The 17,950-nt window shown below is 30.8% G+C and overlaps 1 protein-coding gene across 6 annotated transcripts in view; it reads right to left on the bottom strand.

Annotated features, from left to right (window-relative positions):
- Positions 1-17,950, bottom strand: part of LOC118202070 (uncharacterized) — a 71,884-nt gene that overhangs the window by 51,819 nt on the left and 2,115 nt on the right. The window contains exons 1-2 of one of the 6 annotated variants that reach the window (XR_015043310.1): positions 4,816-6,485; positions 2,105-2,350 (exon numbers count right to left, since the gene is read on the bottom strand). The exons of 1 other annotated variant lie outside the window; for it this stretch is intronic. Coding sequence is in view for 4 of the 5 variants with exons in the window: in XM_085824712.1 (XP_085680838.1) it covers positions 2,105-2,350; positions 4,816-5,182 (613 nt within the window). In the remaining variant the exon portion in view is untranslated. Of the gene's footprint in view, positions 1-2,104; positions 2,351-4,815; positions 6,486-17,950 lie in introns of those variants that run through there. 4 more of the 6 variants (XM_085824713.1, XM_085824712.1, XM_085824714.1 and 1 more) reach the window with 4 other exon arrangements.

Below are 17,950 nucleotides of genomic sequence, written 5' to 3'. Positions count from 1 at the left end.
GAATTAAATAAGCTTATACATTTATATGTTACTGAAACAAAAATTAAAGATCAATACATAATGAGTATTTCATTAATTTTTAATTTTTAAAGTATAAGGATTATTTATGTTAACCAGTTATTTTATGTTCTGAATCTGTACTGTCATTTCTCACTCTCCATTTTCCTGCCAGAATCCAAATTTAACTCGCACATATTTAAGTGAGGGTTTGGGATTGCTTTAGTCAGAGGGTGTTCTGCCTGCTGAAAACTGCTGTTATTTATTCTAAGTTAAGGATTGCTATCTATGGCATTGCTTTATTCTTGAGGATAGTGCTGTCATGCTAGTGTAGACTTAACAACCAAGTTCCTCATTTAAATATTTCTGCATACCTTCGTTTAATTAGATTTAATTTAAAATTCTACTTCTTGAGTTTATACCATAAATGCTGGCTGATTTGTAAGCACCAGCTGTACCTCCTGTTCAACTTACTTAGTTTTAAATAAAAGGCTCTTTTACACTCTTTTTAAGTTCTGTTTCCTGTTAGACTAAGCAACACACGTCAATTGGAGGATTTGCCACAAGTTACATTTAGTTACAGACACAATCCCTATAGTACCATTAATTCTGAAAATTATATTTTTTACTCCAATATATATATAAGTTTAAAAAATGCAAAATTTACTGTTGAAATCTGAAATTAAAGAAAGTGCACAAGTTACAAATATTTTAAAAGCTTGTCATTACAGAGGTTAGAAATGATTTTCTGTATAAAAGAGTACAATATGGAACATAATTAAAACACCTTTTGTTAATTACTAAATATTAAAAACTACATTATTAATATATATATATATTGCTTTTATATCACGTAGCTAGTTAAGCAGTATATCAAATGATAGAATCTTTGATACCTGGCAGTCCATAAGCCAGTATAGATGACAAATAAAAGATCTTGTGGTCTTTCTTGTGAATACTTGCCAAGTCACACAGATGCCCTACATTATGAATTAGTTTCCAAAACATATTAAATAGATCTTATAGCTTAAGATAAGGGGCCACTCAAGAGTTCAGAGGATTTGGGCTCCTCATTTCATTAATTTACCATTGTTTGCAATGTGCTGCAATGGTAACAAAAGGTAAAAAGACTGTTAGAAGGTTGATGTGGTGTGAAGCTTTTGTGAAATGTTTTATCATGTGTTGCACGAAACGTTGTCTCAACTGAACTCCCTCCTCATCCAGTACACATCAGTTTAGTTCTTGGATCCCTGTCATTTGTAATTACCTTCATATGTATTTTGCCTATCCTATCTTACTTCTCTTTTTATTTTTGTTTTGTGAGATAAAAAAAAAAAAAATCTGTTTTCGCAGTATGCTACCTAAATGCAAAAGAACTGTGCTTTAAGTTGAGGATAATTTAATAATTAAAATAACTCTCAGAACTGCGAAAACAGTAGCTAAAAATCATGAGAAGAAAACATCCACAATTACAGCTACCAAGTAAATGACAGTGACTTTAATTACATATTTGGGATAGGAGGGATGAGTTTGAGAAACTTTCATATCAAAAATACAACCACAGTTGGAAATGACGGGAAATATACATAAATGACTATGAAATGGATTATAGCATGATGAAGGAAATTCAGAGACTGAGTCACTGCAGTAAAGTATGAAATAGATAAGCAATGAATGCTAATAAAAAATATCCAGTTTTGCATTGCAAAAGAAAGATGAAATAATTCCACTGCTTGAAATAAAAACATAAATGAAGTTGAGGAAAATAACAAAATAAACAATGTGGAAAACACTCAAATTGCTATACCTGCAGATATTTCAAAATCTTAAACAACTACAAAATATTTATATAATTTTTTTACTCATTTATATGAAGAAATAATTTATTATCAAAATGAAATGCATAATGTTCAAATTAAATTTGCATTTTGCAGAAATAAATCATTGGCTTTGACACAAGGTAACAAAAAAGTCTATTATCCAAATGTATCTTAGCACTACTCAGTTTGAGAAGCCTTTATTATATATTCATTTCATATAAAGATAAGTTAAACTATAATCTTATGCAGACACTTAGATATTAAAATAAAATATATGAAAATAATACTTTGAGGAGCAGTACAAGATGACTTTGAGATCCTTGAAGTAGCTGTACTGCTTGAATAACCATTTTGTAACCTTAAATTTGATGATTTATATGATGGAAGTTTGCTTCGAGGTACTTCAGATGATAAAGGAGAATTCCACTTCTTTCTTATAGTTGGCACAGAGGAAGCTGCTGAAGCAGAAGCCGTAGATGCAGAATTCCGTGAAGACCCAGGAACACTGTGCCACCCCTGTGGCAATGATGACACTAAAACATCCAGTGAGTTTTTTTTTTTTTTTTAATCTCAGAAGATAAAGAAATCAAGGGAAAAATACATAGTCTTATTTCTCTGCTGCTAATTAAAACAGCAGTTGGACTTCTAATATGTCTCAATAATAAAATTATAAAGCTAAAAAATATTTTAGATGCATTTTGCCCCAAATTAAATTTTAGAATACATTAGACAGACTGAGAAACCTAATGTTAGAAAAGTAAGCATACATTTATATCATTAATGATGAAAATATATATTCCTTTATTTTCATGTATGGCATGAGATTACAAATAAACTTATGTTATAAGGCCATTTGCATTTTAGAAGAATTCAATCTGCAATAATAAATCAAATATTTACATTCTGTTAAAAAAAAAAAAAAGGTTTATTAAAGTGTCTACCACATAACTTTTGCAACATTTGAAATTTTCACATTACAGAGTGGAAGATTAAGTTTGTCAGTTTTGGGTATTAACATTGTTGGGTGTTTTAACAAGGAAGTAACAAAATATATATACACATACATAGCTCCAAAACTTAACATCATATGTTATTTTTAGCCATTTAGTTAACAAATTACAAAAGCAACAAAATACAAAAGTAGAAAATACAATTGAGTACCTACTATAAGTAACCTCTATTAACTTTCTGAGTGGCATGGGTTTTTGAATCTGCTCAAGAAGACATGAATTGATACAGCATTTAATAAATAAATTTGCCTAATTACTTATTCAAGTCCATGTTTTCATAAACTTCCATTCATTAACATGATATTCACATCATTGAAGAAACTAAGAAAGCACCACATTTAAAATTATAAGCTGTGATCTCTAAAGAAAAATTTAACCAGATCTCTGTCAACCGAGGCCTTTATAATCTAAGATGGCAGTCAATTTAAAGAAAATGCTGGGAAAATGTAATAACATTTACAACAAAAGTCATTAATATTTATAAATCTCTTATCACTATTGGACTTTTAGTCTTTCTTAACTGTATGGGTCATTTAATGGCTTTCCATTTTGCATTATAATAAAAGGTGTGATTTACATCTGTTAAGAATAGGTTATGTTAAAAATGTGATTTGCATGTGAAAACAGCATTAAGAATCAGACATCAACAGACAATGAACTTGTAGATATATTTGAAAAGATAAAAAGATGCTAAGACATCATTAAGATGAAATTTCAAAATGGCTAACTGTAGAAAATAACACATCAACAATGTGAAACCTTAAACAAAGTTGTTTAATATTTAGAGTATTGTCTTGATGATTCATTTATAGACCTTTAGTTGATTCAAAAAGTGAAATAATCATGCTGCAGATGATAGCTTTAGAGAACTGTCATAAAAAAGGACAGCAGGATTTTTTCCCCCATAAATACAATACAGAACTAATAAAATGCTAATGTCTCATAACAATGCTTCTAATAAAGTTGAAAAGATTTTGCAATTTACTTAAATTTTGATCAATGTTTTTTCCAAAGTTTTCATGAATATTTTTGTCATAAAATAAAATATTGTACAGATTATTTGCTTAATTGAAAGACAAAATTTTGATTTATAAATAAAATATTATTTAAAATGATTTATTTTTATAATTTAATATAGAAGTTTTTAAAAAATTGCCAAAAGAAAAATGCACATGACCTACAGTTTCATTTTTGTTAGCCAAGTTTTTGATTATCTGAGGTGAAGGTCTCGATTACTTCAGATAATCGAGGTTCTACTGATTTTACTGTACATAAGCATGTAGTATATGCTAAATAAGATTTGCATCATGAACATTTTTTATACACTTATATGTATGAATATACATCTTCATTAAAATCTGTTTTAAAAAATGTTTTGCAAAGTTTTCGGCCACTAGCTATAGACTTTTCATTGTAGATACGTTCATGCAAAATAAGGTTCTTTTTAAATAGCAAACTACAAACCACTAAAGCAATGTTTTTCAGTTAAAACTTTCAGCAGAATTTCTTTGTTTTTGGCAATGCTTTCAAGTATAGGTTTGACAACAGACATTCCACAGCTACATGCAACATATACGTATTTCAGTACAGTGTACATATCAATTATACAGATCCACTTTTTTTCCATAAAATTTATATCTCATAAAAGACTTCTTTTTATAATTACTCACTGTAAAGATAAACATTTTCTGCCAGTTTATTAAATCACCAATGAAGTGGCAACTTTTCTTGGAAGCATAGGAAGTCAAAAGTACAAAAATCTCCATCACATAATATGCAGCATAATTATATGATGGAGATTTTGGTATATGCAACTGTTTTTCCCCCCTTAGTCTTCTGCAAAATGTCACCTTATTTTTTGTAGGGTTTTTTTTTTTTTTTTTACTATTAAGTCAAGTATAAGAAAGTGTTACAGCTATAATAAAATCTATCTTTTGAAGGTTTCAATAAAATTTATTAAATAAAAAATATCCATCGAATATCCAGACCTTCAGGGGGCGAAATCATTTCTTTCTTATTTTTTTTCCAACTTTTCCTCTTCACAAAGCCTAGGAATAAAGAATAATATAACAAATTGCACTTTTCCTTTTTAGATGTTATTATTACAACTACCTTATCAAAATTACAGTTTGAATTTTCGGTTATGTTGTAAAGAGTTTCTAATTCTGGAGCTGCAAAGAGAAAGTGTGTTTCAATATCAAACAAGCAAAAAGTGAAACAGCTACTATAAATGGAGAAAGGCATATCCATCTGAAAATTATGCAAGGAGTATGGCATTAGAAAGTCAACAGCGTGTGGCACTGAAAAAGAAGAAAGAAAGAAAAAGAAAAATAACATTTTGAATTTGTTGTGCATTCTAAATCTTACGTGCAATGGAATTACAGAAAAAAAAAAACCCTTTCTAAACACTAAAAGTGACGATCATTAGAAAATTATTGAATAAGCAAAACGGCTTTGAAGTCAAGGAATGTCACTGACAGATCCAATGTTAATGACTCAAGCCAAAATATTTCATAAGAAAATAGACTGAGTGTACATATTTGACAAGTTGGTTAACTGAATGTTGAAATCATTATATAGGGAAGTTCAAAATGGTAAAAAATCTTCAGCTAATAGATAAGAATAATTTGCAGATAATTTTATCAAATTTTATAATAAATCTACAGTGCTAATGAAACTGGTCTTTTCTGGTAGACAGACAGAAAGAAGTACAGGAGGCACCAAAACATCGCCATGGGCAAAACTGGTATCGCCCCACTGCACTAACCATCTACAGAAAGTGTACCCTGACCGGGCACAGTAACACCATGCTCGGGAATTAGTTTACATTGCAGCATTCATAATACACAGTTATATATTAATGGTGCATAATTTGCATTGCATACAATATTGTCTCAGATATACTTTACATGGGTACTTTGCTGCAGTTGGATGGATAGATACAATAATTACAATAAGTTATTTACAGATGTATATACATATTTCTTTTGTGTTTTGGTTTGGAGCTTTGTTGGCGGGGGGGGGGGGGAAGTGATTATGGTATGTGGTTTGTTGTTTGTTTAGTTTTTTCGTTACACGATTCACAGTTTACAAGTTCTCATTCATAGTGCAGTTCATAGTACAGCATACATTTTATGAATTCATTTCATAGTACATAGTGTTGAGTAGGTAGTACTGATGCATCTGTCACACATTGCACAGTATGAAGTAGTTCATAGGCCGTAGTACGCGAAAAGTTAGGGTTGCCTCAATAAATGGATATATTTACGTGTGTTTTCTAAAGGCACTCCTGTATAGTATGAGGGTGAGAGTGGATATTCTTATTGTTGCGTTTTATGAACTTAGAGGATTATTTGGGTTTGTAAGCTATGGATGACACAGGTCCAGTCCTTGGCGGTGTAAGAAATCAATAATATTTTTGATGTTTTGGAAAATTTTATGGTGATGTGCCTTAAAGTACCTTGCTGATATCTGCAGAAATAACACCAAATGGAGTTACAGATTCAAAAATGAGACTAATGATTTTGGCATAAGCAAACACTGCAGTAATACATAAATCTAAATGTTTCAAAATCAGTAAAATATACATTTCTTAGATATTTAAAGGAGAAAAGATTTTACTCATTATCTACTTTCTGGTACTTAGATCTTTCTGGAATGGTCATTAGATGGTGCGACGTATGCTACTCTTCCTAAGTTCTCTACCAGCTCTACCCAGCTACTAACTCAGCATTAGCTAGGCTTCGGAAGTAGATATCATTTTCCTGTCACTCAGTGCTTATTTTAGAACGCTTGTCAACAACATTCACTTACTTGTTCACGTTAATCTTGGACTTGCATCTCATTTCTCCAGTACTATCTATGCTTGTCAACATTCGAAAAATAGAAAAATGATGCTCTATTGGAATAGGTTTCTAACCGGGTGCCCATTTTCACTATACCTTCGGTTCACCAAGAAGGTAAAGATTCAACCCAAAATCCATTAACAATGAGGATATTTATTGCAGAGACTTTTTAAGGAAGTTGCTGTTTGCCTGCAAACAATGCGTTAATATTATCTGCGTATCTGTAAATTTAGGTCCTTCTTATCAAAGTGTTTGCAACAGCGGCTTTTAGATTGATATGCAAAAAGATAATAAAAACTTTCTAAGAATATTGACTTTTATGACCCTGCATATTCTCATTGTTTAAAAACACTTAATTTTTTTAATTCTTACAATTCATTTTTGGCTCTACTCTTATATGCACCCTAAGATCACCAAATGTGGTGATATGTATTCTGTGCTGGTTTTTGGTGCAATTCCATGCTATGGGATGGTTTGGTGGACAATGCTGTTTGTATGTCAACCCTTTTGACATTGAAACTTAGAGACGTGGTGGCAAGATTTCAGTCGCGTATTTTAGATTGTGTGGCAAGTAAATTTAGTATTAAAAGGTCCGATGTTGGAGTTGTTAACGAGTCTTTTGTTCGCAGGTGTGTATGTGGATAGAAGTGCATTTTTGGAATTTCTGTGGGAGTCAGGACTTTTAAAACAGAGTTTGGAATGCCCAAAATGCAGAGCTGATATGAGAAGTCAGATGAAGAATGGTGTTTCTGATAGACGTGTGGGTTTGCAGTCAAATGGTTGCTGCCAGAGTATGTGGCTGAAGGAGGAGTTTAAAATTTGGATTGTGGTTTTCGTCTCGTAAGTTAACTTTGGAGAAAGTTTTTATCATTACTTTTGAAATTTTGAATCACAGAAAGACATGTGATATAGCAAAATCATAGCATTTTTGTTGACAGACGTTGCGTGACTGGTGAAATTTTATTCACGTATGTATTATGTATTTTATTGCTTTTATTTTGTAGAATGTTACGTTCATTGTTTTTTTACTATGAATTTCTGTTGTTATTTGAATTGTTTGTAATTTATTTTAGTTTATTTTGTTGATTTGTGCGCAATGCCTAGATTGTGCAATTCGTAGATGTTTTTTAAAGATGAAACAGAACGCTGTGCACATGGTTATCTTTGAAATTTATTGTTAGGTTAATTTATTAAAGCGAGGTGTGCGTAGTTCATAAATTCCTTTGCTGCCTAGATTGTGCAATTTGTAGATGTTTTTTAAAGTTGAAACAGAATACTGTGTACATGGTATTCTTTGAAATGTATTGCTGTTATGTTAATTTATTAAAGCGAAGTGTGCATAGTTCGCAGATTCTTTCGCCGCCTAGATTGTGGAATTTTTAGATTTTTTTTAAGCATATCACTGTGTACATGGATTCTTGTCAAATATTTTTGGTTAGAAATTTTACGTTTTTGCTATCTAAAATTTTTGTTTTTGTTTCAGATTTTTAGCTTAAATTGTGTGTTCAAAGCGTGGTTTTTGCATGTGTGAAAACCGCGTTTTTGGAGACATTTTAGGCTTAAAGTTTGAAAAATGTAGACAAAAAATTTAGATAGTAATATGGCACCGTGGAGTTTCTTGCCAAAAATATTAGGTAAGAAATTTGGCGACTTGAGGGTGCATATAAGAGTAGTTCTGCATTTTTTTTTTTTTTTTTTTAGAATTGCAAAGATTTTACCTTTTCTAATTTTTAATACTGTGCGAATAAAATTTCAGAAAACTTTTTGGAATATAAAATATATTTAAGTTAATTTTAACTGTAACTGTTTATTTTTGTACCTCTTTTTCAATTAATAATTTTTTTTTTTTTTAAATGTACAGAAAATACTAACATGAAATTGACAAAGGGGTATCAACTTTTTTACGGCTACAGATCAAACTGGGTGGGACACTAAAATTCCATCACAAGGATCATACACTCCAATTCTGAGAAAGAATATCTCGGAGGGGGAGGAAGTAGTTTGATAGTCTTCTACCCTTCTTTTCCAATCTCTAACTCCTAAAGAAAGCTTTCGGCTGACCATGCATTTTGAGTGCTGTCTTGCTGCATAAACACTAAATGTGTGCAAACTTCTATGCCTTCTGCTAGGTTCAAACCAAATCCATCGATGCAGTCGGTATCACTAACCACTATACAGGCTGGGCAGTTGCTGAATGTAATAATATTCTGCAGTTTTTATTACAAGTTTAACCCTAATTTGGTTGAAATTAATTCCAAGAAAGTGTTATTTTTCGCATCAATGGCAAACACTTGGCGATTAAGCATTCATTGTGAGATAAGCTCTTTATTTCAGACAATGCTTTCCAGAAACATAATGTGTCCATCATACACAAGAGGAGAAAAAACAATCACACAAATGTTCATGCTTTATCTGGGATTCGAATCACACATTATGATAGGTTAACTGATTAATGCATTTTTGTGGAGGATGTCCTGAAGCAATCAGCCTCACTAACCACTTTACCAGCTAAATGGATCGTTTTTTAACAAGAGGACTCTGAATATTATCAGAGGATTATTCTACATTTTAGGGTGCCCCTTGGGTTATTGCCAAGTTGTTGTTTCATTTATGGTAACCTGAGTAATTGAATATTATAGAAACACTACTATGATGTGATTGGTTACATGACAGTGGTGAAATTGACTGATGGGAACATATTTGTAAGGGTTTTATTTCTGCTTTGGATGTCAGTTAAGGAAGTACACTGCGCAAAAAAAAAAAAAAAAAAAAAAAAAAAGGGACAGTTCTACATTTTCCATTCCACTGGGCCGATTGACAAAATTCAAATTGCGTTTTTCATGTCTCAAAAGCTTGACTGAGGATATATATTAGATTTATACATAGCACTATTCTAACATAGGTATTTTGACACAAAATCGGACTTTTATGAAATAACATACCAATTTTTTTACATATTTTGATTCTACGGTTCAAATTATGCCTAAATATTAAATTTTGCAAAATTTGGTGTGAAATTTACAGAGAAATTTAAAAATTTATACTATTGGTCTTTTGTTTTTGAGTTTGCGCCAAGAATAGTTCACTTGATGAACTTCTTAATACATGACAACCTATTTTCCTTTTTACATTGTGCGTGAGCGGAAAAAAGTTACTTTGCTCTTTCTTTCAAATAACATTCTTTATATTATATTTTTAATTACAATTGTTATTATTTTAAATATTTTTCTTCTTTGAATTTCATTTTAAATGTTTAAGTTGCATGGCTTCTTTCAAATAACTGTTTTAAAAATTTCTATTTACTCATGCCAACTGAGTAGTTCAAATAGAAGGTGCATCGTATATTTTATTTTTTTTCAAACAGTTTTCTTTATACTATACTTTTTAGTCATAGTTATTATTTTAGGTAATTTTTAGACTTTTATTTTAATTGTTTGTGTTACATTGTCTCTTCAGATAATTGTTTTAAATTTTTCTATTCAGTCATTCGAACTGCGCATTTTAAATATATTTATTGATATAAATTTTCCAGAATTTGATTTTATTTATTTGAGTTGCGTTTCTTACCGAAGAATACTTTGTGAGAACTTCATATATTAAAACAGAAAATACAATAAAGCACAGTTAACATGCCTTTCAGTGTTCCATTCAGGAAAGATATATAAATAAGAGAGATGTATATCCGACATTTTAATTTAGGATAAGTTGCCTACATTACTTTAAATAGTTTTAACATTGTGCTCATTGCTTTACACAATTTTATCATCCTACATTTAACTTCTTAAAATATTATTCATATTTTAGTCAAATATTTTATTTTTGAAATCGCAAGAACCAAATATCATAAAATTTTTTATAAAATACTATATTTTATGCAAAAATTTATTTTTTCTTGTTAATGGCTAGCTCTTTTTTTTTTCAGGCATTCTGCGAGTATATTAAAAGCATCCAACTTTTTGAAACATCTTGGTATTTCTGATATTAATTTTAAATTAAGTTATCACTTTCCATTTTAAAAGGGCACACAAATGGACGAGTAGTAAAGTCGCTGAACACTGGTAGTTCGCCCCAGAGTTCGAATCTCGACCAATAAGCTGGTTGCATGGCCGTTTTCGTGGTTTTCTGGTTTCTAAGCAAAACCAGCTTGTATACATGTGTAATGTATATACAAGCTGGTTTCACTTAGAAAGTTCTTCACAAAGGCATTTTTCCTTTTAGGCAGATAGCCCTGCTTTGCCAGAACTTAATAATCCAATTCAATCCATTTCATCAGTATTTGGTCAGAAACTTTATCAATCTTTAGAGGCTAGACATTTTGAAGGCATCAGATGAAAGGACAGATTGGTTTCATCAAGAGGGAAAATGTATTTAAATGATATCCATATACGTCACTGGATAAATTCCTGAATCTTCAAATAATTCGACTGAGAAATCATGAGACGATATAATGTTCTATGAAATAATTTAAATTTATAAAACCATACAGTCAAAAGCCAGTAGCTCATCACTTTAATCTGCAATGGTATCATTTTTGTCTTTTCCGTTAGCACAAACTCCACTGCTGCTATTTGCTGGTGTAGACGTCCAAGCATTTTCTCTTTGAACACCCAACTACCCTGAAGTAGATTGGTTTTTTCTCTCTAATTTCCTTCAACATTTGTTTTCAGTGCCGACACAAGAAAATTAAGATTTTTCGATTGTTACACTTCCATAAATTTTGCATTCTTTTCAATTTTTTAAAATATCAGTTGCATCAAATGTGTTTCAGCTGAAGAAAGATTTTTATTTTCTAGACATTTTAACTATAAATAAAGTTTAAAGTAAAGTCCAAAGGATAAATATCTGAATTAAAAGATTTTTGTTAAATGATAAAGAAATAAACCACTCCAGCAGCATTTATCCTGTACCACCGAGTGACCCGATTCTTATATCGGGTGCAAACAATCTAAATCATATTATTTAAAGTTTTTAAGCCTAATAATTTCTATATTATAAAGAATTTTATTTTATTTATTTATTTATTTTTTTTTTTTTAATCTTCTACTACACGAGAGAAAATTATTACTTAAAACATTCCTTCTAAGAGAATTAATGTAAAAATTTATATTTATATATATATATTTTTTAAAGCTGGGATATGACCCAAACTGTCAATGCCCTGTTTGCTTAAAAACATTGTGAAAATAAACATCAAATGAACTTTCTCAGTTTTAGACAATTCAATTTATATGAAGTTAAAGTAAAGTAGCAGACGATAACACGGCGAAGGTAAAAATTTACTCTTACAAATATTTCAAAAAAAAAAAAAAAAAAAAAAGAAAGAAAGAAAGAAATTTAAAAAAAATGTTAAAAATTTGAATATCTATAATTTAAAAAAAAAATAGCTTTTCATATACAGTCAAAAGTCGTTAATCCGGACTCGTCGGGACTTCGGCGATTCCGGATTATCGATTTTTCCGGATTATAGATCATCAGTTTAAATCTCGTAAGATGGCATGCAGAAATTATAAAATTAAAAATATGAAACCGTAATTTATGAAATAAAGGACAATTATGATCTAACGGGTATCAAAATTTAAAAAAAAAAAAAGAGCTTATTATTATTTATTTGTTTATTAAATATTTATTTGTTTACTTTAAACATTACTTATTAAACATTTCTTTCAATGTAAGTTGTTTAAGTTGCTTTGTCTTATGTGATAATACTTTCTCTTTAATTCTATAAACAGACATAATTTCTTGTTCAGTTACAAAGTCCCGTAATTGCTGTACCGAGAATACCGATTAACTTGTCAATCGAAATTTTTTCGTTTTCACTAACCTCTCTGTCACCTTCTTCATGTCTTTATCCATTTTTTGCAGCAATTCCACTTTTTGTTTGATGGACATCGAAACATACTTTCGTTTTTTAGATCCTTTGGGTGCTCCAGCATCGGAAATTCTATTTGACATAATCGAAAGTTCAAGTTTACTTTTATAAAATTACTCTTACAGTCTGCAAAAAATAATAAGACGGATCCAATTCGAAGATTAAGGAACAATGCAATCATCAACATTAACTGAAATAGATAATTAGATAATTTTAGCTTATACCATCCGTTATACATAAAACGTGCGCGCGAAAATGTATTCTGCACTCTCGCACACGCATAAGCGCAGTAGTCAAGGTCTTACGCGCACGCGTAAAACGCGTGCGCGTAAGACCTTGACTACTGAATTACTATTTACCTTTAATAAAGTACTATTTACCTACTGAATTACTATTTACCTTGACTACTATTTACCTTTAATAATTTTGTGCGCATGTGCCACAGCGGCACATGCGCAGAAAGTTTTTAGCTTTGAGGTCCGGATTATGGGTGTCCGAATTAACGACTTTTGACTGTAGTATTAATAAATATTTATTACACATCATTGAGAGAAAAAATTTCATATAATTCATTATCCATAAAAATTTATTTGAAATTTAAGGTTAAAATTAGCTGTGGCAATTCACTGTAACAAAACCCATAAACCACATTTGGTGTTATTATCACTCAAAAAAAAAAAAAGATGCCAAATTTCAAAACCCGCAAATATGTAAATTCGTGTATATATTAGAAAATTTTGAACAAAAAACTCTAATTTTTTGCAGGTATGCTTAGAACTACACCTACTTTAAGATGATGGTAAAAATTTTATAGGTTATAATTCAAAACCTTTTTCGAAAAATTTATAAAAAATATTTAAAAATAAAACACAAAAAATGGTTGAAGAGGAGCTAAAATTTTGAGAGCTAATTTTTTAAAAACTACTCGTATGATTTTTACAAAACTTGGCAGTCTGGTATAATTTGAGTTGTAGAATTGAAATATGGAAAATAATTGGTATGTTATTTCAGAAAAAGTCAGATTTTTATGTCAAAATACCTATGTTAGAATAGTGCTATATATAAATCTAATATATATATTCAAAATCGTGCTTTCGAAACATGAAAAATGCAATTTAAATTTTGTGGGTCCAATAAAATGGGAGATATAGGACAGTCCCCCCCTTTTTTTTTGTTGCTCAGTGTACATTGCATATTTTGTGCTTTGCATTGTAAACTGGTATAGAACAACAGAGCAGAAGTTTTTTTCCCTTTCTTTCTTTCTTTTTTTTCTTTTTTTTTTTTGTTAAATTGTTGAGGACAAAAGAATAGAAACTTTGTTGGATGTAATTCAACGGAATATTTTACCTGGAACAACAATTATATTCAACAGCAGGAAGTCGTATGATTGTCTTTTCAATAATGGCTTCGTTCACTTCTCAGTAAATCACACAGTGACATTTAAGGATCCGGAAACTGGACTTAAGGAATTTTATGTGTCACAGACTGAAGACACAGAAATGTCGGTACTCTTCCGTTTCGCCGGCGCAAATCTCGCCAAGCAGACTTTATTGGCGACAACATAGAGTATACACATAAAAAATATTTTAAAAAATGTTAGTTCTAAGAATTCTTTTCAAAAAAGAAGGCATAAACATCTTAATATCGCTTAAAATTTTATAAAAAGCCAATAAATAAAGACAATAAATTTTTAAAAAGACATTAAGAATTTACTATGCTTTCATGGTTCAACATCCTGATTCGCCGGTTCATATCACGTGACCCCAAGCGATCTCATCTCACGTAAACTACTCTACAAAAATCTTATGCTCTCAGTAATTATCTACATTAATTTCAAGTTAAATCTTAATTTGGAACACATGTTTAAATGCAAGAAATATTTCAATTTGTACGAATAGCTTACTCAGAAATTATGCAAAACTGTAGTGCTTTACTTCGCTAATGCATTCTCATTAGAATGGATGAATTTAACCCTTGACTTTACCTTTTCTTCTATATTTTCAGCTTCAGGTAAGCGCTGTGATTGCATCCTAATTGTCTTAATTACCGAAAAAGGCATTAGATATAAAACTGAACTATCTGATAAAAATTCTATGTAATTATATGCCAGTATTGAAAAAAACAATCAATCTGATAAGAAAAAGCTGCGACTTGTTTTGAAAATTAGGCGTAAAAGGTTACCAGCGAGAATATTCCGTTTGGCATCGGTTGTACCATTATTGGCGAATTTATTGCTTGCGCCGGCAAAACGGAAAAGTACCGAAATGTCTAAATATGGTTAAGTCAATACAGTCAAAAGTCTTTAATCCGGACTCATCTGGACTTCGGCGATTCCGGATTATCGGTTTTTCCGGATTATAGATCATCAGTTTAAATCTGCTAAGATGGCATGCAGAAATTATAAAATTAAAAATATGAAACCGTAATTTATGAAATAAAGAGCAATTATGATCTAAAGGGTATCAAAATTTACAAAAAAAAAGTTTAATTTTTATTTGTTTACTTTATTAAACATTTCTTTTAACGTGCACATGCCTAAAGCATACATTACGCATAGTCGAAATTAGAAAATTGCAACCAGAGAACTATTTGATGTGTATTCGTGATATTTATAATGACGAGGAATTTGATTTAAATCATATCAAAGACGGAGTACATCGAGATGAAATACTACATTTAGTAAGGAATTATAAGCCGAATAAAATAAAAACATCTGCCTTGAAGATAAGGATAGTGCTGACAGATCAACTTCCAGTTCATTGCGCCGCAGCGACGTTCCTCCCCCCTTCCCCCTGAGAGCAGCGTGAAATTGATAAACAGATTCGAAATGGTTAGAGAAACAAAGGATATGCCTCTATCCATTTTTTGCAGCAATTCTACTTTTTGTTTGATGGACATCGAAACATGCTTTCGCTTTGTAGATCCTTTGGCAGCTCCAGAATCGGAAATTCTTTTTGACATAATCGAAAGTTCAAGCTTAGTTTTATAAAATTGCTCTAACAGTCTGCAAAAAATAATACGCCGGATCCAATTAGAAGATTAAGCAACAACGCAATCTGCAACATTAACTGAAATAGATAATTAGATAATTTTAGCTTAGCTTATACCGTCCGTTATACATTAAACGCGCATGCATAAACGTATTATGCGCATGTGTAAACGTATATGGGCATAATACCTTTGCGCAATTACGTTTATGCATGCGCCGAAAGTTTGTAGCTTTAAGGTCCGGATTATAGATCATTTCAGATTATGGACGTCCGGATTAAAGACTTTTGACTGTATTTCCTTTTTGTAGTGCGTTTATGCGGTAATGTGCATTTCCTTTTTTATGCTATTTCATTGTGTGACTTAAAATGCAGTTTACTGAGCTTCAACTGGCTACAAATTTTGTTCACTTTTGGTGATGAGTAACTTTGTTTTAACATTATATGACATCATCATTGTCCTGATTTTTTTAAGTAAAAATAGATCGATAAGTACATGGACAAAGTCAAGGGAGTGCACAATGGCAAGTTTCCACCATTCTCTGATGTTTTTTTAAGTGAAAATAGATCAATGTGGACATGGACACAGAGTTTGTATAATTGTATTGACTTGTTACTTTGGTTTCGTGTAGCGGTCATCTTGAAACTGTGCCTTGCTGGCCAATCATAAAAAAAACTGCCAATTTTTGCCAAGGGGCACCCTAAAATATATTTTTACCTATCAGAGCTTTCTAAAGGGAGCTGTGTACGAAAAAGGTTAAGAAGCAGTACTTCATAATTGCAAAATAGCTGCCTATTTCATCCCTTATACATTAAATGACTCAATAAGCTATTTAGTTTGATATACTGCTGGTACATAAAAGTAAATTCTACTTGATTTTCAGATTTCTATCGATTCGGACCAAAATTTCATTTATTATGCATTAAAAAAAAACATTTATATCAGTAAATCCGAATTCAAAATACAGTATCAAACCCAATCATTTACTTTGTGAATTTTCTTATGAACAAACACATTTCATGTATTATCATTATGAGCAGGAATTAATTTTAAAAATCAGAAGTGTCGGAGCCCAGTGGCTTAAAACCGTCAAGAAGAGAAAAAAAAAATAAATAAAATAACTAATAAAATAATACAATGTATAATAATTAAAATAAGTAAATTAAAATGCAATAAAATATAAAAATATAAATACAATTTAATAAATTAATTTTTCATGATAAATAGTTAAATAAAAGAAATAAAATATCGAACCTCCTCTAATTCAGGGTTCTGGCTGGACTTGTCATTTATTAAAAGAACAAAGAGATAGCTTAGCCAGTCTCCGACTGAATTTAAGTTCCTGAATATCGGATAAGACAAACTTTCAAGAGATGAGGGAACAAAAAAAATTTTTTTAAAGCACACCAACAGAAAAAGTAAAATGATTAAAGCATCAATAATGAGGATGCCAGAAATAATATGAGAGTATAGAAAAAAAATTTAATGGACAAGTGAAGCTTCGAAAACCTGAAGTGAAACTTTCTGAACCCGATGCCCTGCAGATATCATTCTAGCTTTTAAGCAGCATGCAACTGCGCAAAGAAATTTCCTCTGAATCTGATCCGGTTGATCTTTGGATTATGGTAACTTGGCGATTTTTTGGCGACCAACTCTGCTACAGCAACCCTCTATTTTTTTTTCCCCGCCGCCATTTTGTCTTCACAAAGTAAAGACATGTTTCTTTTCTTTTTATTTACTCAACACTTTTTCCAACAATCTACTAGCCGAATTACACTTATGCTAGAAATTTTATGTAACAAAACTGCTTAATCATGACAAATATTAACTGCAAAATTGGGAAAAAGTTCACAATCGCAAACTCCTTGCGCATTTTTCAGAATAGCACATACACATAAACCATTTACACGTCGACTTATTTTTACTTAAAAAAAATCATCCCAGAATCGCACGAAAATGACATTGCACACACTCTTAACTTTGTCCATCTACACTGCTATTTTCTCATAAATTACAAAAATTTGCACGAAAATGCAGGAAAATTTTCTTAATCTTTAAACTCGGTAAAAAGCACATATATGAAATTACACGATCGCGAAAAAGTATATACCCTTTCCAAGAATGAACATTTCCATGTATAAAATAAATAAAATATCCCAAAGCTTTTACCTCTAAATTATCTATTGTATTATAAACGTCACCAACGAATTTATACACAAACATTAAAAATAGTTACAAATACTTAGTGTCAAATATTTAAATTATTTCCATACACGTTTACTTCAACTGAAACGTATACCAAATTCCTACAAACATAAAATACACAAAATAACTATCATTTAATTAAAATATCACTAAACCATGTACACGTCGACTTATTTTTACTTAAAAAAACATCTCAGAATTGCACAAAAATGGCAT

This window comes from Stegodyphus dumicola, chromosome 10 (assembly GCF_044657685.1).
Source record: "Stegodyphus dumicola isolate Sdum_Otavi_A_Nest chromosome 10, ASM4465768v1".
In the NCBI taxonomy this organism is placed as follows: Eukaryota; Metazoa; Arthropoda; class Arachnida; order Araneae; family Eresidae; genus Stegodyphus; species Stegodyphus dumicola.
This window is presented reverse-complemented; position numbering and strand designations above follow the sequence as displayed.